Genomic DNA, 25,853 nt, shown 5'->3' on the forward strand with positions numbered 1-25,853 from the left:
CCGAGATCAGAGATTCCATAGGTGTACCTTTTAACTATTCATATGTATGGCCGTTAAATGTAAATAGGTTCTAAAGCAGAAATTCAACAGGAGGAGGGATTGTTTGTGCTAGGGGATTTGGGGTTTTGTGACTCCTTCTTCAATAATAGTTCTTTTATAGTTAGGGTTCTAGGAATGGACGTAAGAGTGATATGACATCAAATGACACCATTGTTTCATCCTCCCCTACCTCTACTCTCTCCAACAACAACTCCATCAATAGACATATCGAACTGCTACCAGCCTATCAAGCATTGAGGCACCAAGAAAGATCCTGCAAGAAGAGCAAAGACTGCTTCCTATCACGAGCAAAGCAACAAATAAATATAGTGGACAAAACAAAGGGTGGACAGCTGACAGGGAGTGGGAGTGTGGCTGTGGAAGAAACTGGGAAGGGCAAGGGTCAGCTGGGCTGAGCAGGGGAGAGGTAGAGCGAGGGATAGGGAATTCAGAGGAAGACCCAGGCCCACCCCCTCTTCATCCTAGGGCATGCAGGAGGAATAGAGAAGGGAGCAACATGAGTTGTGTGGCTTATGGTGGAGGAAAGGACCCTGATTCCCTTCATTAGCTGCAGCTGGGAACACAGTGTTTAAAAGGAAGCTGTGCACAACAAGTTGTTGAGGAGCAAATTGTGAATTATCTGTTATCGCTCAAGGCTTATCTGGGTTCCTGGCATCTTCCCAACTGTGTGTGTTTGCTGGGCTTTCAAGTCTGCAATTCCTTCTCTTGCCCTGTCACGTTAATTACTGCAGCATGGTTTGTGTGGATTTTTATTTACAGTTTGTATGTACTTTGTTTTCAGACTGAATTTCCTCCACTTAAAGACTGTTCTTGGGAGAGTTTTGTCTCCAGCCCAAAGTAACCTGGACATTGGGGGCAAAGTTGGAGATATTAAAGGGACTCTTCTTGCTGATCTGACTGTATTGTCTTTGTGCCTCACCCCAGGTCATCACACACACACACACACACACACACACACACACACACACACACACACTCACACACATAAAGATTTCTGAAATCAAGACAGAAAAACCAGATTTTGTTGTAAGTATGCCCTGAAGAACATCATACATTATGATATCCAATTTTAGCTTCATAATATGAACTGCAAATTGAACTGAAGGATAGTAATATACTTATATCAGTCAAAGCATGACGGCCAGTTTGGTACAGTGGTAAAAGCATTAGGCTAGAAACCAGGACACTGTGAGTTCTAGCTCTGCCTTAGGCACAAAGCCAGCTAAGTGACCTTGGGCTAGTCACTTTCTCTCAGCCATAGGTAGGAGAGAACAGCAAACTACTTTAGAAAAACCTTGCCACGAAAACCAAGTACTTTTGAAGGCAGTTTTCAAGAATTGAACATGATTGAACAGAAGGGGAAAAAAACATGGAAGTTAAATAGATGAAATTATCACCTTTATTTTACTACATTATAGCCAAAATCTTTGTCTACTGTGCTGAGGATTAATTGAATTGAACAAATGAGACCATTAAGGTTTGATTTGACTTGAAAAATTATCAGCCAAAATGGAATCCTTGTATACAACAAAATACAGGAACAGCATAATCTATGGGACATCATTCCTAACAAGAAATGGACAAATATAGAGATATTATATACATCCTACATAATGTCAGGTGCAAGCAACCAGAGCACTCATACATAGCTAAAATAAACAACTTTATTATCTTCTACCTATTGTATGTTACAAGAATCTCTCCTGACAACTCATCTACTCTGGGAATAACTAGATATGATTTCCTGGATCTTGGGGAAGGTTAGCTTACGCCAGTTGTAGCTGCATAATGATTCCAAGCTAAATTCTTCCTTGACTTCTCCAAACTGGCAGTTTCCCAACACATAATAAATATAATCTTAAATTGATTGTATTAAAAAGACTGCACAGTCACTAAGCCATGTTTAGGAAAAGTGATTCAAAAGCATATTGCAAAGAAATATTTCTGTTTTTCAGTAGGCTGACTGACTAGTTACATTCTTGATCATTTCAAATATTGTTTTTATTGATGAAACTATACTAAGGCTTTTTGCCCACAAATTGTTCTTTCCAAATTAATTTCTTAAATTGCTGGCTAACTTCTTGGTTGTAATTTCATAGGCATCTGGTAGAAGCCATAATGATGCCATACACATCATGCTATAAGTGTACAAATGAAGCAACTTTTATAATATTCATTAGGTTTTTTTTCTTCCATTCAATTATATCTGACATGTTTAATTCTTTCCTGCTGTGGAAAAAAACAACGTTACAGGATTTTTTTTTCAGGAATAAAAATAAGAACAAAATAGAAAATTTGAGTATAAAACAATTGTGAAATAATTCAGTGTATTTCAGAAACATTTGTGAAACTCATGAAACCAGTGATGTGGATGTTCTTTGTCCCTTAATTTCTATATAATTGTTTTTCTTTGGTCTTAACAATTTAGTTTTAAATTGTTTGGAGAAAAAAATGATTTGCTTTCTCATTAATTGCTAACCAGCTGGGCTTTTCTTAGTTTTATATATCTAAACCCAGTTTGAATAGCAGTTAAATGCCATTGAAAATTTGAAATAATATTAAGAAAACATTGTTTATTTTTTTAAAAAACTAAGCACCCAAAGTCAAGATTTGGAATTTGCAAGAGAGTAGAAATGGTTACCATTAGGATTGAGCCCTGAACCTTTCTCATTTTAGAATCTGACATTCATATATCTTCTGCTAAGAAGAAACATATGCATAGTCCTCCAAGTACTCTAGCAGTTCAGAATGCGAACGATGAATGCCATATCAAAAAAAAAATTCTTTACTGATACAGTAATATCAGTGAGCTTGCACAGGCAAATGGGGAGCAAAATATTCTCATCTCTTAAAATAATCTACCAGTTACAAATAAATTCTTATCTTGTTTACCTTTTTATGGGGATCCACACAAACATGGGAGGTTCACAGTATCTCAAGACTGATGACACAAAATTAAACAATCAATGGGCACAATTTGTGAAGATCATGGAAAGACTTCCATGCTACATCATTATTTATTATTAACTGAAGATTAAAATTTCAGAATTGTTATTCCAATGTTAAAGAAACGTGAACGGTTCTATACATATAATAAAGTTATATTTAAAAACTTTAGGCTTGACAATCCAATCTATACCTTTTAGACTTGTCTGGCCTTGGTTATAGTCCTACAGTTTGATTATAATTCTACATCAGGTGCACAGTTAGATATAAATTGCTTTTACACTTATTATAGACATTCATTCTCTCTCTCATTCTCTTGTTTTGTAAAAATGAAACTGGAACTCTGATAGTCCATTATAATAACTACTGTTATTATCATAACCATATTCTTTTTCTTCTCATTTATAGTTATATCTATGTATATTACTTCGTGCAGCATAAAAAGTCCCTTCAAATAAAATTCATGTGCTGAGTATATTATTCATAGCAATATATTCAGAACAAAATGCCAAAGATCTGAATACAAATACAGTAAATGTATTTACTTTAGTTTTTCTTTTGTATTATTAATTCACAATAATATACAAACTATTATGTTCATGAGTACAGTACATTATATATTTTGTATATTATTATTATAAATGACTTTTCCATGGGCCTTGACATGGAAAGATTAAGCAGAGATCAGTTAGGTAATATCAATATTTGGTGGCCTTAGCAGGCCTAAACAGCTGCCATACTTTTGAGGACCTATGTACTTTTGAAACATCATAATTTTCACCGGATTGAGAGCTGATTCCAAAGGTAGGCAAAATCAACATTGCTGTTTCATCAAAGCCACTCCAAATTTAATAAAGCTGAGTGGTATTGAAGATACAATATAACCAGCTACTTCAGGGAATCAGCACTGATTTCTCTCTATATATATTTGATAATGTAACAAGAATCTGTTCGTATTTTTTCTTTTCATAATTTATTAATTAATACTTTAGCATTAGTAAATTATGAAAACAAGTTTCTATCTAGTACTTTAACCACTAGACGAAACTGTCTCTCTTAAATAAATAAAAAAAATGCTTAGTACTTTAATATCAAGTATTAAAAGGGTCATTTTTTAAAAAAAATAGAAAATTTGGTCTAGTGGTTAAAGCACTAGATAGAAACTAAGAAACTGAGTTCTAGTCCTGTCTTAGACATGAAAATCGATTTGGGCTAGTAAAGGCATGATTTTGAAAAATCTAAAAAAATATTGTTATTAAGAACAACTACTTAATTTGTCAACAATAGAAACATTTTTTTGTTATTTTAAAGTGGGATAGACAAAGTTTTAGAGGTAAACTTGATGGGTTTTGCAGGGGTATTCTAATAGTTCAATAGCCTTGAGAGAAGCAGTGAGTCTTCTATGCATCTTCTCAATCTGCTTTGGAATGAAAGTTGGTTGCAAAGTTATTGCTTACAAGACATTATATTTCATCTTATATGTTGCTATTTACAATCCCCTCTGCACAAGAAATATCAATCTTGAATGAAAAGAAATGCTTCCCATGTTATAAATTACCAACAGATGGCACTTCTGACACTGTAGAAGCTCTGACATGTTCTTTGGCATCTGCTCTTCCATTTCAGTTGGGGAGAAGTTGCTCTGAGAACAGGTGGTGTTGCTGTTATTTGTGAAACAGAAATCTGTAGTGAATACTCTTCACTATACTTAAAGTACTATGTTGCAATTGAAATTTTGACTGTCAAAGAGGATTCTCCAATTGAAATTTACCACTGAATAGAAATAATTTGTAGTGATGACTGTGTAGTATGTGCCCTGGTCAAATGAAGTAAAGAAGGTGAACTGGGAAGAGATGAAGTGACCTATGTCAGCAACAAAATAGTATTTTATATGTGGTGAGAGCCATTGTATATATTTGTGCTTTTGTCTCTATGGAATTTGTTTTTAAAATGCTCTTGGGAAAAGTTTTTCAAAACACGAGCTCCAGTACAATAATTTTTACCAACATCTTCGATTCTTCCCCCCTCCCTCTGTTGCTTTCATAAATACCCACAATTTTAGGATCTTTGGAAAATAAATAGTTGCCATTTTTATATTAGTATGACTTGTTTAGCAGTTAGTGCCATTTATTATGGTAGTATATTAAAAGAAACACAGGGAAAATGCTTCATTGTAAGTGATTTAATTGGATTATATTAAAAAGATATTATTTATCCTATTCTAAGACAATAACACTCTTAAATACAGTTCTAGCCTGCAACCAATTAGAGAATATAACAAAATATTTGGATTAATCATTTTCATTATTTGATGAATGTTTGTAGAAACTGGGCTATAAAAGTTGGTTTGGGTCAGACTTGACTTGGGTAGGGTAGAATAAAAAAGACACATGACTGGTTCACTTGTTAAAACTAAATCATTTTTGCTTCCTAAAATTTATTACTTACTGAGTATATTTTATACAGGTAATGTTCAGTTTATTCTTAATTTAATTTTAGAAATTAGATTGCTTTCAACCTAATTTAAGCAACATTGATTTCAGCAAAGTACAATGCATCTCCTAAAAGAAATCACCTTTTCTTTGATCCCACAAAATTAATATGATTTAGGTGTAGCTGAGAAAGTGTGACTGCCCCAGACTTACTGAGTATTTAAGGGTGAAGCTGGTCCTGAACCAGGGCATCTCTTTGTCTCTAGTTCAGCACATTAATCACTATGTCACACTAAGAGTTTAGGTTTTGTGAAGTGTATGAGCAAATTTATTTAGTGACTAATGTATTAGACTTGTATAGTTAATTGACAGCAACTATTTTTTTCTTGGCTGATCTTAACAAACTAAAAATGAAAGATAGTACTTGATTTAGAGGCCAGCAGCAGATTCTAGATTAGATAGATATATTTTTTAAAATCCTGGGAAAAAGAAATGTCAGACCATATTCATATTGTTACCAGAAAAAAATACATGGATATAAATCAGGAATTTGTTTTGATTCATAGAAGTATTTAACTGCATAAGACACTGACTTCTGAGTAATTATGCAGTATACCATTTTTTGTTCATTTAAGTTTCAAATTCCTGGAACACTGGGAATAATGAGATATAATGGTATCCAAGAATAGTATTTAAAAATTTCTAATATCAATATGCATATATCCCAGTATTTATTTCCATATTAATAAGGATCAACTGTAAATCTTCCCTATGCTTTTGCAATATGAGTACCATGGGTAGATCTGAATGTGATAAATCCACGTGTTCCAGCTACAGAACTATATTTCATAATAATAGATACTTAAATATTTTTAATGTATAATTATTTATAATATGAATGTGTCACTGTTAAAATATATAAATTCATACACTGTAAATTTGTCTTGACTTCATTTGAAAGCAATTTTATGTATGCTTGTATTTTTATTTACTATGCATGTGTGCATACGACTATGCTTTAGATTTACATGTGTCTTTCATGCTCAAGGTGGCATACATTGTACAGCTTCCTTTCTGTTTTTTCCCCCCCATAATAGCAATTGGCTGGACTGAACTGAGTTGAGAGAGAGTAACAAGGTCTGGCAAATTGCCCAGGGAATTCCCATGGCAGAGGGTAGATTGTAAAACTTGAGTCTTCGCAGTCTAAGTTCAACAACTTAATTGTTATGCTATACAGCTATTGACTTGCTGTGTAGCAAGTTTTCATTTCAGCTCCTGCTTTCTTTAGAATGGGTCAATGGGTCCTTTTAGATATTTTCGTCCCACTTTTTAGTTTTATAAATAACTCTTTTTTATATAAATAACATTTTAAATTGTATTATAAGGCTAGAAATGGGTACTATAAACCTCCCATAGTTGCTTGGATAATGAGATGGGTGGTATGCAAGTTTAATAAAAAAAATAAAAAAATAACTCAAGGTAGTGATCATACTTCATACTCTTTACTGTTTGTGTTTTCCACACAACAACACAGTGAGGTGGATTAGACTGTGAGAGACTGATTAATCCAAAGTTACTCAGCCATGCTATCATGTGCTTTCTATGTGCTATTAATTTCCCGAAGAGAGAAAGAAGCTAAGTTGATAGGCTCTGTTGCAGACCAGGGATTCACCTTAATAATATAGACAAGACTGCTCTTCTATCTTCCCTAGGAATTTAAGGTAATTTCAGTTATAATATTAAAACAGAACTGGGAAATTTAGTCTCACTTTTGCATTTGGAGTGTGGGATTGCTAAACAATATATTGTACAAAGTTACAAAAATTATTTTCAAATTGACTTCAATCAAAGAAATTACAAAACAAGTCTTTTTTACTTATGATGAAAGAAGGATGCTTTAGCTTAAAGTCTAACTTTTAGTCATTCAAGTAGATAAAATTTCAAGAAGTTTCAGAGTTTAATACAGTAATATGAAACAATTTGTCAAGCTATTTATAATATTTCATTATCCTTTTTTGTTATTTTATCTTGTCTGATGAGTTTGTAAGTCAGATTCCAATACCTCTTCTTTTGTAAAGTTCCATTAAGTAATTACAGGTGTGAAGAATACATTTTCAGTAACACTTTAACATACCTATCAAAATTTTAACATTTCTACCATCTGCTATGGTAAATTACTGTACCAAATACATATTCATATTTAGCCTATAGATCACATTCATTTCTTTTGGCTACTTTCCAGAATTATAAGCATGTATTCATTTTATTTTATTTTATTTAAAAAAGGAAGATATATATTTGCATATCGCAGGATCCGATCTAGGTTGGTCACTGGGACCAGAGGTTTGGTCTTCTGAAATTTCGGACTCATGCTGGAGCCCATCTTCAGGGAAATTCTCTCTCTGTAAAATGTGCATATTTGCATATTCTCTTTCTCCCCACCTGTCTAGTGATCTTTAGTCTTTTGTTGCTCTATTTTTTTAAAGGTGACACATTGTTATTTCAATTTCTAAATTACAAATGTCAGTGACTAATTAGGTAACAATGTATTGTATTTATTCATATTTCATTTTACTTACAAATTGGGAATACTATAAGCAACAATCTATTTGCTTATGCATTTGCTTGTATTTGTATATAGATGGTGTGTTGTTTAAATTCAACACTTAAAATAGAATATCTATTATTTCACTCTTTTTTTTAAAAAAAAAAAATGAAAATTGTCATTACTGTGTATTATCCCAAGCCAGAATTTCAGAATCAATATTCTGGATAGAAAATGGGTGACATATAAATTTAATAATTAAAACTAAATAAATATTGCATTTTCTTACGTTGCTCTAAAAATCCTAGTGCACATTTCATTGCCTTATGGTTGATGAAATATGTAGATTAGAAAGGAAGAATATAGAATTAGTTTTTATTTATTTTGTTATTTTATTTTCCCAATACTGCTGCAATAATCTTGAGGAAACATACTGATGGTTTTACCACACAGCCCTCCAATAGGAAATAATGTCATTCTATTGTTTTCAGTCATCTCTTGTCTAGAGATGATAAAGAGTGTCCAAAATCCCTTTGTGACTGGGAAAGCCTGGTAGAAATAGAAGCAAAACTGTGCCACTCAAAATGGTTCTTGACATATATCTTAATATCCTGATGATGATTTAATAGCATAGCATAGTTCTCTTGTGGAAATATTTCATCATCTTGGTGGAGCTGATTGCTCTCCATGAGTGATGATAGGCAATTCCTGCTGCTGCTAATCCAAACCTTCTATTAGTTTCTGGTGATATTAAGTCAGAAAAAATGCATTTAGAATAGTAGGAGATGGTTCTGCTTGAATAAGAGATTAGAGATGAAGGTAGTTAATTTTAGTGAAGAAAAGGGATATGCAGAGAAAGGAAGAATGCCATCTCCTCAATCAAATACAATAACATTTTGGGGGATATAGCAATGTGTGCCTATCCACTTAATTTGATTCTCTTAAGCACCTCCACATGTTAACACAAATTTGCCACTTCCAGAAGGCAGCTGACAGCTTGATGGTCGATGTTGTGAACTTTAAAAGCACAACTATAATGATGTGGGAAAATACCTGAACAAAGCTGAATACCATACATATATACAACATATGTATACATATACATATACATATACATATACATATACATATATATGTTTTCTGAGGTTTTTGAGGGTATTTGTATGTGGATCTTTGGTTATTCGGGTTTTCTCCCGTGTAAAATTGGAAGTATCTAGGCGATGTTTCGATGAAGTCTCATTCATCATCTTCAGGCTTGTGTCTTTGGCTTTGTGCTTCTCGGAGTAATGTGAGCTTGCAGCTGCTTCTTCCATTTGGAAGCCATTTGGAAACCCACCCTCATGAACAAACGAGTACCTAACATGAAGAATGACACCAGACCCACATGCACAAGGTCCACACAAGATGCTACCAACACACTTCCATGTAGAAAGCAGACTCACACCCACACAGAAGATGAGACACAACCATGGACCAGAAGCCGTACCACAGCTGCATCACTACCTGCTTCAAACCCTTCCGACCCATACATGAAGCGAACTGATGCCCACCATGAAGATGTGGCATGACCACGAACGCGAAGCCAAACAGCAGGATCACAGCTCACCAGCTCAAATCCCCCAGCAACTAAGACTAACCTGAGCACAACCAAGCCCCCACCTGAACAAAACACATCCCCAACCAATCAGAACACAGCCAAACCCCCAACCAATGAGAACACACCCCCAACCAATCAGAACACAGCCAAGCCCCCACCCAATCAAGTCACACCCTCACTAGCAGTTAAAAGGAAGAAGCAGCTGCAAGCTCACATTACTCCGAGAAGCACAAAGCCGAAGACACAAGCCTGAAGATGATGAATGAGTCTTCATCGAAACGTCGCCTAGATACTTCCAATTTTACGTGGGAGAAAACCCGAATAACCAAAGATCCACATACATACATACATACATACATACATACATACATACATACATACATACATACAATCTAGGCTTTGCTTGTTTGATATGTGTATTTTTTTCCAGAGCGGAATCAAAATATTCAGTGTTTTTCCATCTTAAATAAGAAAGGGTTCATTTACAAAAAAACCAACTTTATTAATGTATGCAAATGAAATTTATTACTGTATGCAAATGTACTTGGGGATTCAACTGAAGAACAAGTGAAGCCCACCTGACAAGATTAAGTTTTCCCTAAACTAGCCTTCATTGATGTAGGCAGCATGTCCATGTATTACATGTGCTTAACTAGTTTCTAGTCAGTGAAGGAAGTCTCTCCCATCTAAAAATTCCCCCTCATAACCCCAAAGGATTTAGAATGATTCAGGCAAGTGTCAAAACAGTATATTTCTTTTCCAAACCCATAAAGACAGCTCTAAAAACTTTATTTACTTATGTATCAGAGGTTACTGTCTCTCTCTCTTTCTTGCCTTATCTTACCACTGTGAATTGTTATTGATGGTTTTACATTGATCTATACCAGGAGACTCCAACCTCTGGTCTATGGACCGGTACTGGTGCATGGTCCATTGGGAACCAGGCCATGCAAATGGTGGGCAAGCACACAAAACTCCATTTGCTCAAGTGGTGGGAACACACATGCAAAACCATACCCACCCACCCCCCGCTGCCAGGCAATGGAGCCAGAAAGGTTGGGGACCGATGATCTAATGATCAATGATGATGATCAAGTTTGCACTTGATCTAATATCGTACCTTTTAATATCTTGTTATCCTTGCAAATGCTCATTGCTTCCAACACACCCATTAAATGCTGCCTTTTATTTTTAAAACTTCTTATGTCTCTCTTTTTGATTATCTCATAAATTCCATCCAACTAAATACTTTTCATTTGTATGCTATCCATATTCATTATCGCTCAGCAAGTATCTTTCTACTGCATGTAATTTCCTGTTATATTTCTTATAATTCCTATAATTCACAAACATGCATGCCCAACACATGCAAACATATATCTCTTATATATGGGTAACAAACAATAAAAGCATGTTTAACAATTTTTGCTTCTTTTCACAAACATTCTTTTTCAATGAACATACACTACTTCCCACAGTTGTACAGTATAAACATTTACAAGTTTTAACAAATCTCTATAATTTTTCATATATTTAGTAAATATTCTTCCTGGATAGCTACTGTATGTCTGTACTCTTTTTTCACCAAACCCAATTTTACTCCATAGATTACATCACACATTATGGAATTTAAGATTATTAGTAACTGCCTCACAAACCAAAATACCATTCTAAGTATCCCATCAAGTTACTCACACGATCCATTTATGTTTCTTAAGATACAGGTATTTACTTTGTTTGACAATATTTGTGTAGTCAGTTATTCACTTGCAAGATTATTCAGTTCTCTTTACCACTTGACTCCCCAGGGCTTGAATTTCTTTCAGAATCTGTGATACTACAACCTATAATATAATAATAGCCACTGTTTTGCAGTATTTTGTCTTTTCTCTCTCTCATGCATTAGCAAGAAGAAATAATCAATGGGCTTGTCTTAGAAGTTACTCTGCCATGTCCATGATCCTGTTTCCTGTTCCATCTCATTTCCCCTATTTGCTATTTCATATGAGAGCCTGACAACTCTTTCTGAATTCCAATAAAGTAGAAGATGATACAATTTTCTTTCTATCTTGCTATCTTTTTCTGCTGTATTTGTTTGGTGGAGTGTCTTCCTTATTGAAAGTTGCTTTCACTGTCAGTTTCTGTTGTATGATTTCCTTTCTTTGAACTGATAAATCTGTATCATTTCTGATCAGTTGAAGCAGTTGCTTGCTGCCCCTCAATACAACTTTTTCTTCAAGGGCTGCCACTATAGCTGTTGCAAGAATGTATGTTAGACTTCTCTGATGCAGGAAGGCAAACATGCCAGAAGTATTGTAGGTCACCAGGGTTGATTCCTGTTCATCCATTTTTGAAGTGCTTGTATTATTTACTGGCTATCCATCTATATAACGTGCTTTTCCATTTTTAATGTTCTTTCATGCTTTCCAATATTTCTTATGAGCCATATTTAAAATTATTAAATCCTGATGTGAATAAAATAGTTTTTAATTTATTATGGATCAGAAACAGAATTAACTCTCCTGGTGTCAGCTACATTTGAGTAACATAAATTAAAATGAAAGGACTTGAGGATATAAAAAATATCCTGATGGCTGGAGGACACTGTGCCATCTTTAGTCTTAATCCAATAAATAACATTTCTAGTTTTTAAAGGACTATAATGATGGGTTTTTTTCTTCATTACATAAAATAGCAAAGAAGCTCTGCCTAATTAGAAAATTAGTCTAGTTAGTGCAGAATCTGAAAGGTGACATGAAAGGAATGAAGAACGTGTAGCATAACAGTTCGAATTTATTAATATTACATGTTCTTCACAATACTGTTACATCATGGTGCAATATTCACAAATTTCTTCCTTTTTGTACAGCCATTGCATGGTTAATATAAGGTTTATGTGCAATCGAAGCTTATTTCAGTAAAGTGTTTTGAAATGTTTAAAATTACTTTCAATAGGTGGGAGAATTACAAAACATCAGAGCAGTAGAATAATGAAGCAGTTAACCATTCCTACAAAGTTTTGTTTGTTTGTTTCTAAGTGTAAAAAAATCTAATGTATTAAGCATCCTGTATTCTTATTTAGCAGCAATGAAAAACAGTGCAAAAAAAAAAAAAAAAGACCGGGGGGAGTGAGAGATACGATTTGGGGTTAAAGTCAAACAGCTTAAGTCTTCTTTTTTAAAAAGTCAGTTGACCTTGTTTTATACAGGGGAGAAGGTATAATAATATTAAGGTGAAAGACTATCTCCATTAGTAAGTCAGAAAGACCAGGGGCACTTATCTTGAACAAATTAACAAAAACAGATAACACTGATGAAGTCATTATCTCACCTAATCACATTTTAATATATTGGATGGTCAATGATGTCTTTTTTATTGAAAAAGTCTATTAACTAAGAAGCTATTGCACAGAATATTTGCATTTCCTAATTCTTAATGCATTTTCTATTAACAGATACAGAAGTGGTATATAAAAACAGGAATGGACATGTTATTAAACTGAATGTAGAAACAAACACAACTACATTATTGCTGGAAAATGCAACTTTTGTAAGTGTTACTTCTTTATTTTTAATAAGAAATTACGTTGCTATTTTTCCCCCTGAATCTATATGCAAGAGATATTTCAAATCTATCTCATGTATAATTTTGAATGTGGCATGTTACAGTGGCATGTTCTTGCCTGCTTTATGGAGTAACAGTTAAGCAAGAAACCATGAGACCAGCAAGACTGATTGATATTGATTGGTAGTACAGATACATGCCCTCATTATGGAAAAATCAAGTAATTATTTATAACATGTGGGTTACTGGATAAACAATGTTTATGTCATGTAATTATCGATGCCACTTTTCTATTGAATTATATCTATTTATTATTCTATTTTTTTGGTAAGAACTGTTGTTTAAAGTAAATTTTAAAAAGAACAAATAAGGGTGTCATATAAAAATATAATCTTCATCAGTTATGATTGTACTTGTAAATTTTAGCAAATAAAAGCTTCAACATTTATAAAATCTGTTCAGTAGAAGTCAAGCTGATTCTTCCCTAAAGGTAGCCAGATAGAATCTTTTCTAGCAAACAAATGTTATTAAAAGGTATACATTTAATGAGCTGCAGTTCATGTTGCTGCAAGTCATAACATCAGGTATGCATTCTAATAACATTGTTGGTTGGAAAGGAGCTACCAGACTCCTTATATTTGTCTATCTGTCCTTCTACAGTGGACAGTGCCTGCTTCTTTTCTATCACTCACTTCAGTTCTATGAATTGTAATTGTTGAAAGATTTAACCTGGAATTAGTGAAATAAAGTTGTGGTCGTAACTATTTGAAAATCAGTAAGTATAGAATTAATTTATGTTCAGTATAATGCTACTTAAGTTTATTCATTAAGATTTAAAGAAAATTGTGTCATTGGAATCTGTGAAAGAAAATTAAAGGTGGAAAATGAAAAAGATCTGCTTTGTTAGTGTGTTATTATTGTCCATTTGTCACTGTCAATTCGAGAATTAAATCTCAATCATGAGAGCTGTTTTTTTTCCAAAACAACATTTATTGCTATTCATTTTACAGTTATATATAATATATAGGAGCCATGGTGGCACAGTGGTTAGAATGCAGCTTTGTAGGCTAATTCAGCTCACTGCCAAGAGTTCAATCCTGACTGGCTCAAGGTTGGCTCAGCCTTCCATCCTTCCGAGATCGGTAAACTGAGGACTGAGGACCAGATTGTTTGGAGGCAATATGCTGACACTGTAAAACACTTAGAGAGAGATGTAAAACACTGTGAAGCATGTAATAGCTTCTTAATGCATCAGTATGGTTTACAAAGCTAAACTGCCAACTATTTTTTGTTGGTTGTTTTTGCATTTTCAGAATGATAAGAAAATATTATTTTACACTTTTAAACTAATATTTTATGCTATTCTCTGGTGGGCCATAAAGCATCATGTTAAAAATTGAAAATAGAAAAACAAATTACAAAACAATATAATTATAAAAGAAGGAAACATATTTACCCAGGATATTTCCTGCCAGAAGCAGATTTCATTAATACTGTCCAGAAAAATCATCCTGCATTTTTATTTTCCAGCTCTTTCAATTTTATGGAATTAGGTTTGACATCGTCTTCAAATTAGAAAAGGAATTTAGAAAAATTGTTATGGGTAGAATGCAACATTCTTATACGTAGCCTTGTGTCCCTGTATTTATGTGATTGCCCTTCTTTCACTGTATAATTATCCTGTCTTCCATGCTTCAATTCAGTTCCAAAGAGGAGATACAGAGTTAATCCCATGGAACTTTCTCGGATTGGGCAGTTTCTGTATTCAAAACATTATGATAACATCTGAGATATTCCAGAGAATTCTGCATTACTGCAAAATGATTTCAAAAATAATGGTAGATAAAACTACATCATATGCAGTATTATGTTAACATATAGTTCTCTTAGTTTTTGTTTTATTTAATTTTAGTAGATGTTATTTAGAAAAGCAGAGCAATATTAGCACTATAAAATCAGAGCAATTTGTTAATTGATATTTGTGTTTTTCCTAATATTTAAATTGTTCTTTGGTTAAGATCCCAAATTTTATTACTACCAGTTCTGATTATCTGATATTTCATATGTCTCATTATTTAATTTGTGAAAGTTTTTAAACTGAATTAAATCTAGACCTCACTGAAGTTCAGTTGGATTGATAATATTATCGGTAGCAATAACAACAGCACTTAGACTTATATACTGCTTTACAGTGCTTTACAGCCCTCTCTAAGAGGTTTACAGAGTCAGCCCCCAACAATTTGGTCCTCATTTTACCCACCTCGGAAGGATGAAAGGCTGAGTCAACCTTGAGCTTGAGATTTGAAATGCCAAATTGCAGGCAGCTGGCAGTCAGCATAAATAGCCTGCAGTACTGCACTCTAATCACTGCACTACCTTGGCTCAGTTGTAGTCCTTGACTTACAACTATTTTTTTAATGATAATTCACAGCTTCTTTAAAAAAGTGATTTAAAAGTGAAGAAATAAGATTTGCAATTAAGACCCCACTGTGATGGCATTGCAGTTTAAGAGCTTGGCAACCTGCTTGCATTACGACCAGTTTCAATGTCTAGTGGGATGTAAGTGTGACTTTTTTTTTTGCTGATATCCCATTGGGGAAGTAGGGTTTTCCTAATGACCACATGACTCATTTATCAACCACTGTAAAAATTGTCATAAAATTGGGTCTGTCTTAAATTATGATCACAACAACTTGTGGCAGAAACTCCAGTTCCATTTGTGGTAGTAGGTCAAGGACTACCCATAATTTAATTTATTCATTTCTTTTAATTTTATACTTTTAAAATTCTGAACATAATTGAAACAAATTTGGTAAGGTAGCTCGGATGTATATTTGCCTTTTTTAGTTATTAAATGAAACACTGTTGATGCAGGTGAAACCTGCTTTCTTAAGATGTCAAATCCTTGATCTTTCATACATAATATACAGGTGAAACTCGAAAAATTAGAATATCGTGCAAAAGTTCATTTATTTCAGTAATGCAACTTAAAAGGTGAAACTAATATATGAGATAGACTCATTACATGCAAAGCAAGATAGTTCAAGCCATGATTTGTCATAATTGTGATGTTTATGGCTGACAGCTCATGAAAACCCCAAATCCACAATCTGAGAAAATTAGAATATTACACGTAATCAATAAAACAAGGATTGTACATAGAACAATATCAGACCTCTGAAAAGTATAAGCATGCATCTGTACTCAGTACTTGGTTTGGGCCCCTTTTGCAGCAATTACTGCATCAATGCGGCGTGGCATGGAAGCTATCAGCCTGTGGCACTGCTGAGGTGTTATGGAAGACCAGGATGCTTCAATAGTGGCCTTCAGCTCTTCTGCATTGTTCGGTCTCATGTCTCTCATCTTTCTCTTGGCAATGCCCCATAGATTCTCTATGGGGTTCAGGTCAGGCGAGTTTGCTGGCCAATCAAACACACTAATCCCATGGTCATTGAACCAGGTTTTGGTGCTTTTGGCAGTGTGGGCAGGTGCCAAGTCCTGCTGGAAAATGAAGTCAGCATCCCCATAATGCTTGTCTGCAGAAGGAAGCATGAAGTGCTCCAAAAATCTCCTGGTAGACGTATGCGTTGATCCTGGACTTAATGAAGCACAGTGGACCAACACCCCAACACTTTTGAATGGCCTTTTCCTGACAATCCTCTCCAGGCTGCGGTCATCCCTGCTCCTTGTGCACCTTTTTTGCCCACACTTTTCCCTTCCACAGAACTTTCTATTAATGTGCTTTGATACAGCACTTTGGGAACATCCAACTTCTTTTGTAATTGCCTTTTGAGGCTTTCCCTTTTTATGGAGGGTGTCAATGATGGTTTTCTGCACAACTGTCAGGTCAGCAGTCTTTCCCATGATTATGATTCCTACTGAACCAGACTGAGAGGCCATTTAAAGGCTCAGGAATACTTTGCAGGTGTTATGGCTTAATTAGCTGATTAGAGTGGGACACTTTGAGTCTAGAATATTGAACCTTTTCACAATATTCTAATTTTCTGAGATTGTGGATTTGGGGTTTTCATGAGCTGTAAGCCATAATCATCTCAATTATGACACATCACAGCTTGAACTATCTTGCTTTGTATGGAATGAGTCTATCTCATATATTAGTTTCACCTTTTAAGTTGCATTACTGAAATAAATGAACTTTTGCACAATATTCTAATTTTTTGAGTTTCGCCTGTATATATAATATATAATATGCATCCAAAACTTCATGTAATATAGAGTCTGGTTTTATTAAAATTATTTCTTTAGTCCAGGAAAGGGTTACAAGACATCAAATTAATGTCATTCTTATTATTTTCTATTGACTTCTCCATACTGAGCTTAAAGAAAACGGGACAAATTTACAATTCATTTAAAGTGGGCCTGGGCATTAAATTTCAATAGTTCTTCCTTATCTGATCTAATGAAAAAATCAGGTGTGAATATTTCAGAAGACAACTGGAATAGTATTCAGGAGATTCATAATGAAATTCAAGTTACAGCTCCTATATATTTTGTCTTTTAACCACTACATGATGTATTAGCTGATACATGAATAATGTGTTGTATTGTACATATTTATATACTTTTTTGCTATTAAATTCATATTCTGATTTTCTATTTATACAAATACCAGAGGAACTTATATCAATTAAAATATGTTACATATTAAACATAATAATACAGTGGTACAATGAAACAGTTGTAACATTTATCATTGTGGATCCTTGATGCTCTCTGAGCTTGGTTCTTTTCTTGTTGAAATTTCATTACTTATCTAGGTAATCTCATCAGTGCCAGTAGGGAGGGGAGTTTGGTCTTTTTATGTACTACTGGCTTGCCCTGTAAGTAATGGCGGGAATGTTCTTGATGGTTCCTTGATTAAACTGTTATAATGCATATTTTTATTTGGAAAAGCAGTTGCATATACTTTGTAAGGATAATTGGTTTATCTTTATTACCATGCATGGTATCATGTCATTTTTATACACAGATATATGTACCAAAAGTTGGAAATAAAAAACTTGGAAATTACAAAATTAATGTTTCTTACTTCACATTAGTGGCAGCTCTACAGGCCTTGCAATTGTATTTAATAGGGTCAGAAATTATTTGTCTGTTTTATATTAAGCAAGTTTTTTAAAAAAATATTTGTATTACTGCACATAGAAGGTAAGATTTAGCTATGAATGAGAGATGTCAATTATTGTTTCTGTGTATGAAAGGAAGAATTTATAGATTAGTAAAAATTGTCTATTAATGCTTTATTGGGTGATAATAATCAAAGAGTCAGAGGTAGGTTTGGGGATACATTGTGCACCATTTGGAATTAATATGATCTGGGGGAAAAATTACTCAATTCAGAGACCTAAATAAAAGAGGGGGTATGTATAGAAAGAAGGAGTAGATTATTTTAAGAGCCAAGAATGGGTCAGAATGTTGTTTGCTTAATAGGTATCTGCTTGGGGGGAAGAAGGGGGTTATCAGGACCAGGACTCAGCTTCATGTTGTTGGGGGAAGCCTAGGTCAGAACAGTAATTTGCTTATGGCAAAGACAGACAAGACTTCCATAAATAACTGAGCTGTTTCGAGTTCTGCCACAGGTTACAAATTTATCCATAATTATTTAGATCCATATTTACATAAAACCTGAAAATTCCTTTAGACTTAAATTTAAAGGTCATTTTAATGATTTTATGTGGTTACCAGGATTTTCATCATTTTTTCTTTTCTTTTGAACAATAAATCAATAAGTTATAGCACCAATTGCTTTGAAATGTTCCAAATATTTTAAACTTCAGTTTTACTATTGTCCTTAAACATTAAACGTATTTATCTGTGAAGCATGAAATGAGTTAAAATGAATATTTTACAAAGAATATTAGCACTCCTCGTCCAAGCAGACAGCAAGCCCAAATGTTTGTAGTACTTGCAGGAAGAGATCATGGAGGAGGAGCAAATGACTGGGAAAAAACCTCCCAGCATTACAATAGCAGCTCAGTTCTCTTTGTGCGTATATCACAAGATGCATAAACTAAAGCAGTAAAGGTTGCAGTGTTGTTTTCATCATTTTTCAAAAAGCATCAGATCTTGTATACATGCACAGATATACACAAGCCTTTGAGGGCAGTGTTCTATAAGATGTGCCTGCTTTAACATTGCAAAAAAAAAAAAAAGGTGGGGTTGTTGTTTTTTTGCATTAACAAACTTTATGATAAATTCCTCTTGAATGTTTTGCATAACCCTGGTATCTTGAATGTCTTGTGCCTTCCATAATCAACCATGTGAGACAGGATAGGTTATTTGCAGGATCAACTCTCCCTGAGGACTTATGTCATCCTATTAAGTTAGATAGAATGGATTTACTCCAGATCCCTGATCTTAAATGTTGCCACTTAATGAGAACTCAATGACTTTCGCAGCCCTTTGGTACAAAGTCCCACCTGATATCTGAGAAATCCTTACTCTTTTAGCCTTCTGGAGGCTTGTGAAGACTGGTCCTCCCCCCCCCCAAGTATTGGGCTAGGTTGGGGATGAGCTATGAGGATGTTTTGTCTAGAGTTTGCTTGAAAGGGTACTTTTGTTTTTCACCATGTTTTTATGGATTGTTGTAAGCCTCCTAGAGTCATTACATCAGCCACAAGACCATATCAGTCCTTTAAACAATCTTATTCACTTATATCCCCATAGGTAACTTTCAAAGCATCCAGATATTCAGTATCTCCAGATTTAAGATATGTTCTCCTTGCTTATGACATTAAACAGGTAAGCACACATTGAAATATTAAGTACTAAAATATCTATTAATTATCTGAACAATGTTGTCATGAAATAGCCTGGAATCTGAAAGAAATATGTTTTAACACAGAATACTCTTAATGAGTTGGAATCAGAACTGTATTTACAATTATTTTTTGATTAAATTGGATTTGAATAGTATTTTAACAAAGGGTATGCATATAAGACTGGTAGAATCATTATTCTTAACTGTTTAAGGATAATGGATGTCTTTACAACAATGTAACTTTAAAGATCAGCAATCAAGAAACTTACTTTAAAAATAAAAGGTAAATGAGAACTGGGTATATCAGATCAGGAAGATTATAACTGAATCTTTTTTTTATGCTATGAGAGACTCTTGACTGAAACTGAACCCACCCAGTGATTTGACTCTGTGGAGAAAAGACCATGACATTTGTTCTGTACTTGACAAAATAAAAGCTTAAATAAAATAATTTAATTATATAAAGTAAATGATATAGGATAAAATATTACAAAATTACCACTCTTAGGATTTGGCCTTGAGCTGATAAAGGATCCTTTAGTAGTTTGGCCTCCTATTTTAAGACAAGTACTAATTGCAGATTTCCAATTTTACATCTGTTTGATTCTGACAGAAATGATGGTGATTAGTGGTGGTGGTGGTGGTGATGATGGTGGTGATGATAGTGATTTTCTGATTTTCTGAATTCATCAATTGCTACAAAGTATTATAAATGTTTAGGGTTCTTTAAAAAAAACCAAGAACAGCTTGTTTGTTTTGGAATGATCATTCAAGCTACTTTCTTGGAACAGATTTTCATGCATACATAAGCAAATCAGTAATGTGATGTGCTTAGAACAAGAACAAGTCCATTTTGCTTTAAAATAGTATATTATTACAAATTAAATTTAAAATAACTTTTTAATAAAATTCTATTAGGTTGAATACTGAGAATATTAATGAAAATAGCATGGAACCTAAAATGCATTGCACAATGCACATGCCATAGAATTTGCATTGCAATTTCATGTCTGCTGAGTGCCATGACTGTTTTACAATCATTCTCATTCTTCCACAATCACATGCTAGTTCAGTGATCTCCAACCTTGGCAACTTTAAGACTTGTGGACTTCAATTCCCTGGCTGGAGAATTCTGGGAGTTGAAGTCCACAAGTCTTAAAGTTGCCAAAGTTGGAGACCGCTATGCTAGTGGATTGTGCAAGATTACATTACATTGTTACTATTACTGAGGAGAAGAAAAGCAGAGCAAAAAGCTGACATGATTTTTCAGTTGTCTTCTTAATTATCTTCTCTTTCACCAGTTTCTGAAAAAGTTTTAGAATGGTGTAGAGTTTTTATATATCCAAGATATTTTGATTGTCACAAAAACAGGAAAAGAATTCAGAAGACATGAGATTGGATCATCTAGGTTTTAACAAAGAAGATGAGCTCTCTTTATGATGACTGGGTTTCCTAGACAATAATGCAGAAGTGATTTTGTTGCTTCCTTCTTTCAGAATTTTTTTTCTCCTGAAAAAAGATATATATACATTTTCAATATTGTTTTCACAGATATGTCTGCTTCGTGTCTGATATTCTTAGATAATTTTAAATACATAATTAGTTACTTACATGATGTGTTAATAAACAATTAATGTACTTGAAACTATAACTACAATTCTTAGTTTTTGAAGAGTTCTGAATAGATCTAGCTGCTATAATTACAGTCAAAAAATCAACTTTCAGGGTAGATGGCTAGGGCTTGCAATAGAAGTTCTCATTGTGAAATATTTCTCTTAAAAGTTCTAGCAATTCCATATGATATAAATCCTCTTTGTGTGCCACTGCCTTCAGCCAGCTAACTTTATTACTATTTATTAAATTATGTACTGCATTTCAGTCCTGAGGGCACTTGGACAGTTATCCCATTCCATTTATTGTACATATGATCAGTTCTCCTGTGTATGCTTAAGTTTTGTCTATTCCTTCTTTTATTTTCTCAAACTTGAATTCTTTCAGAAAATGGGAAAATGTTCATGGACACTTTTTGTTAACTGATGTGTATCCTTCTCCCATTCCATCAATTCCATTGTACCTCTGTTCAGTCCAATTTATGCTTTCCTTCCTTTTAAAGAAAAGGAAAAACATATAGGAAAGTCCAACAAAACAATATATTGCATAGCTTGCCCCTCACTCAACCATGCATTTTTATTGGTTGGTTGATTGATTTATTGATTGAATTACTTACAAAGTACAGGATATTTATTTATTTATTTTTTAAATGGAACTTCCCAGTAATGGAATGTTTTAGAGAACTCCAAAATATTATATTCCCCTTCTAGATCATAATGATCTAGAAGTGTCAGGAGTAATTTTATAGAAATTTATTTTCCAAACTGAAAATGAAAGTAGTTCAGAATCTTCCAGAAATAGACATGCTCTGAAACAGGATGTTTAATTTAGTCTGGTTTGGAAGTTCAGTTTCATAATTGAATTGAGAATGGAACAGATTACTCTGAGAATGGAACAAGGAAGGTAATTCTATCTAGTAACAGGGTTTATATACCTGTTTGAGTTGTTTAATTTCACTGTTATGGATAAGTGAAACAAGTATTGTCCCACAACAGTCACAATCACAATAATCACAATCATATTCACTTTACATATTCAATGGTTTTTTAAAAAATAAATCTGAATGAATTTTTAAAAAATCAATATGTCTCTTTTGCACATGTGTTCCTCTTACCTAGTATTTTGATTTTCTTTCACTTATTCATGTCTGCATGAATATATCTTGGAGTTACTTTAACTTATATATATATATGCTGTTTATCAGTTCTTTTTACTACATAATCCTGAACACAGTAAGAGTAATATTACTATGTTCACAGTAATCAGTATTAGAAGAATTATGATCTTTGATTTTTTAAAGCCAAAAGCTCCTTGTACTTGAAATATAAATTCAACAAAACACATTTCCTAAACAAAATTATTGACAGAACAGACATTTATTTCCAGACATAATGAAAGGTGCATGAAGAATGCTTTCTTAAATACCTTTATTTGAAGAACATTTGAGAAAAAATTAAAGCCCAATGGTTATTATTCAGTTACATTGTTCAACACTTTCAAAATACAGAACTTACTTGAATGTCAGAATAAATTGTTTATAGATAATTTCTTATATACACTATTTATAAACAGTTCAGACTTGTCCACCTATACAATTTTATTCGGTAGATAACTTGATGATCAGCTTTGTCAGATACCAAAAGTTCAAATTGTATAAAGATTTATAAAACCAAATAAAGAGTCTTATTATATACTTTCTTCCTTGCAGAAAGTAGAGAAATGGCAATATTAGTCCTCACTTTGCTTGCATTGTAGCATTGAAATTTTAGTGAAAAAATATCATGTTTTTAAGATAATTTAATAATTACCTTAATGAGGATCTGAAAGTCATGTATTTTCCCACACTATAATGAAATGATGGCCACCATTTGAAATATATTGTATGAGGGAATTTTCAAGTGGAGATTTGGTCATGTTTTTGGAAAAAATAATCTATGTAAATAGTCACTTTGTATTTTAACATGAATCACAAAACTAGATTTTGTAAAAGTATGTATTACTCATAGTTTATTTAAAATAACATTTCATCTGCAGCTCTATGCAAAAAAATATTGATCCTTATAGATCCAATTTTTTCCCCTGGGGAATCAGTAGTCAAATAATGTTGGCTTAGGGTTTGGGTCTGAGGATTCATGGATGCTATTATATGAATCTGTGAATACATTTAAAAATGCATGTTAGTGTCATAATTTGATTCTTGCAGTCATGAAAACAGTTTCAGAAAATACGAAATTTTCAGAGGCAACAGAATTATTTCATTAAATAATTACTGTAATCAATGTGGTTCAACTTCCATAAATGAGAATTGATCTTTATTTGTAATGTCGAAAGGTGTTCAGTGTAAATGGGAATGCATCAATTAACATGTCACTGAATGTACAATAAAATTGGGTAAATAATTCTTAAATCCGATGCCCATTAAGATATATAGACTTCTCAATCAGTCTTAAGAGTTAGTGATTTAGCAGCTTCATTAATACACATGGATCAAGCTAAGCTTACTATTGTAGTTCTGCTTTTCTATCCATATGCATTCATTTCAGTGCATGAGCTTTGATTAGTTTTGCAGAATGTAATTTCCTGAAAGAACTAGAACAGTTTTACAGTTAAAAAGAGAAAGCAAAATCGAATGGCAATCGGAGGGGAAGGAGGCGTGTTTAAAGATTTTGGTTGTAAACACAGAGAAAGCAATATAGAATTTTCACTCATTTAAAATTCATATTTAAAATACAAACTGAATTTACTACCAGAAAATATGCCAGTATTTTGTATTGCAACCTTTTCTTTGTTACATTTATCATATAGTTTAATGAAAACAGCAAGTGGTTGAAAACATCAGGCTAAAAATCAGAAATCTGAATTCTAGTCCTGCCTTAGGCACAAAGACAGCAGAGTGGCTTTGAGCCAGCCATACTCTCTCAGCTCTAGGAAAAAGGCACTGGCAAGCCACTTGCAAAAATGCTATCAGGAAAAGATGGATTTCTCTAAGCAATCATCTGGAAACTGCCTTTAAAGACAACTTTATTTATATTTAGTTTTTCTAACATTGCAGCCAGATTTGGAATCGGCTTTTAATTTTTGCTTTGTTCACTAAACATACTATACAAATTATCTCCTGCTTACAAGAATTTTGATAAATCAATTTCTTTCCATATCTTATTACAAAGTTCTAAAAATAATTTTAAGCAGATGACAAGTAGCATATGTTAAAATTAAAATTACATATTTAAGACAAATCTGAATTTCCCCAAATCATCCTGCTTTTCTGTAATGTGTTATTGGATATTCACACAGTAGATATTCACACAGTGGATATTCACACATTGGATATTCACACACCACTGTGCATATGAAATTTTATATGCAAGTCTTTTATTCAATCATCATCTTTTCCTTTATCCATAGGCAAAAACCCCCACATAGCCTAGGAAGCAGATTTCACAGAAAGAACACACTCATGTTCATCTTCAAAACTTTTTAAAAGATCAATTTTATGAAATGCTTTTTGTAACAGGCATTTATGTGTTGTAAATAAAATCTGTGAAAGATTGGTGCCAGGAATACCATTCCATATTTAAATAAAAGGTTATTAGTATTGATAAATATAGTTCTAAAATGAATATTTAATTTTACAGTAGACATTGATTGCAACTTTATGAACATTAATTTTCTTTAAAAATATGTGTTGCTGATAGTCATGAATTTAGCCTAGTACTATCATTTAAAAGTTTATAATTTAAATATGATTTAATATTATGTATTACACTTGAAGAGAGTTATTTTGGTGTAGTTATTTTGGTATAATCATTAAGGCTAGAAATTAACAGAATAACAGAGTTGGAGTGGATCTTGGAGGTCTTCTAGTCCAATCCCTGCTCAAGCAGAAAATCCTATATCATTTCAGATAAATGTGTCAGGTTTCCAAGTGATGAAACCCATTTAAAATGAAAAGTACAAAGTCCTTCGTTCAAAAAGATTTCTTTTATTTAGGAAAGCATCAAATTGGCAAAGACTCTGGTAATTCCGGATCTGACCCAACCCGAAATTACCCCACAATACTATAAGTTAGAAACAAACCCCAAAAGTCACATTCTCTAATAGAAGTAATTCAACATTGTCTGATGTCATAAATCTCCACCTCCAGAGGCCCAAGCTCGGACAGCTCTTTTCCCACCAGAAAGAAGATCACCTAGCCAAAACACTCTCTTTATCTCCACTCCTACACCCTTAGGAATTGTCAAGCCCGAAACCCTTCCCCCCATAACTGCCACAGAGAAAGTAAGAAAAAGAATATATACTAAGACAAACTAAAATGAC

General features: G+C 33.4%; 1 protein-coding gene across 1 annotated transcript in view; it reads left to right on the forward strand.

The window, feature by feature from the left end:
• The window catches only part of DPP10 (dipeptidyl peptidase like 10), a 234,574-nt gene that overhangs the window by 103,212 nt on the left and 105,509 nt on the right, over nt 1-25,853 (forward strand). Inside the window, exons 4-5 of the mRNA XM_087950143.1 lie at nt 13,035-13,129; nt 19,832-19,906. Coding sequence (XP_087806269.1) covers nt 13,035-13,129; nt 19,832-19,906 — 170 coding nt within the window. The remainder of the gene's footprint in view (nt 1-13,034; nt 13,130-19,831; nt 19,907-25,853) is intronic.

This window comes from Notechis scutatus, chromosome 1, assembly GCF_049901735.1.
Source record: "Notechis scutatus isolate UNSWTSFEM ecotype Mainland chromosome 1, rNotScu1.2, whole genome shotgun sequence".
NCBI classification, from domain to species: Eukaryota; Metazoa; Chordata; class Lepidosauria; order Squamata; family Elapidae; genus Notechis; species Notechis scutatus.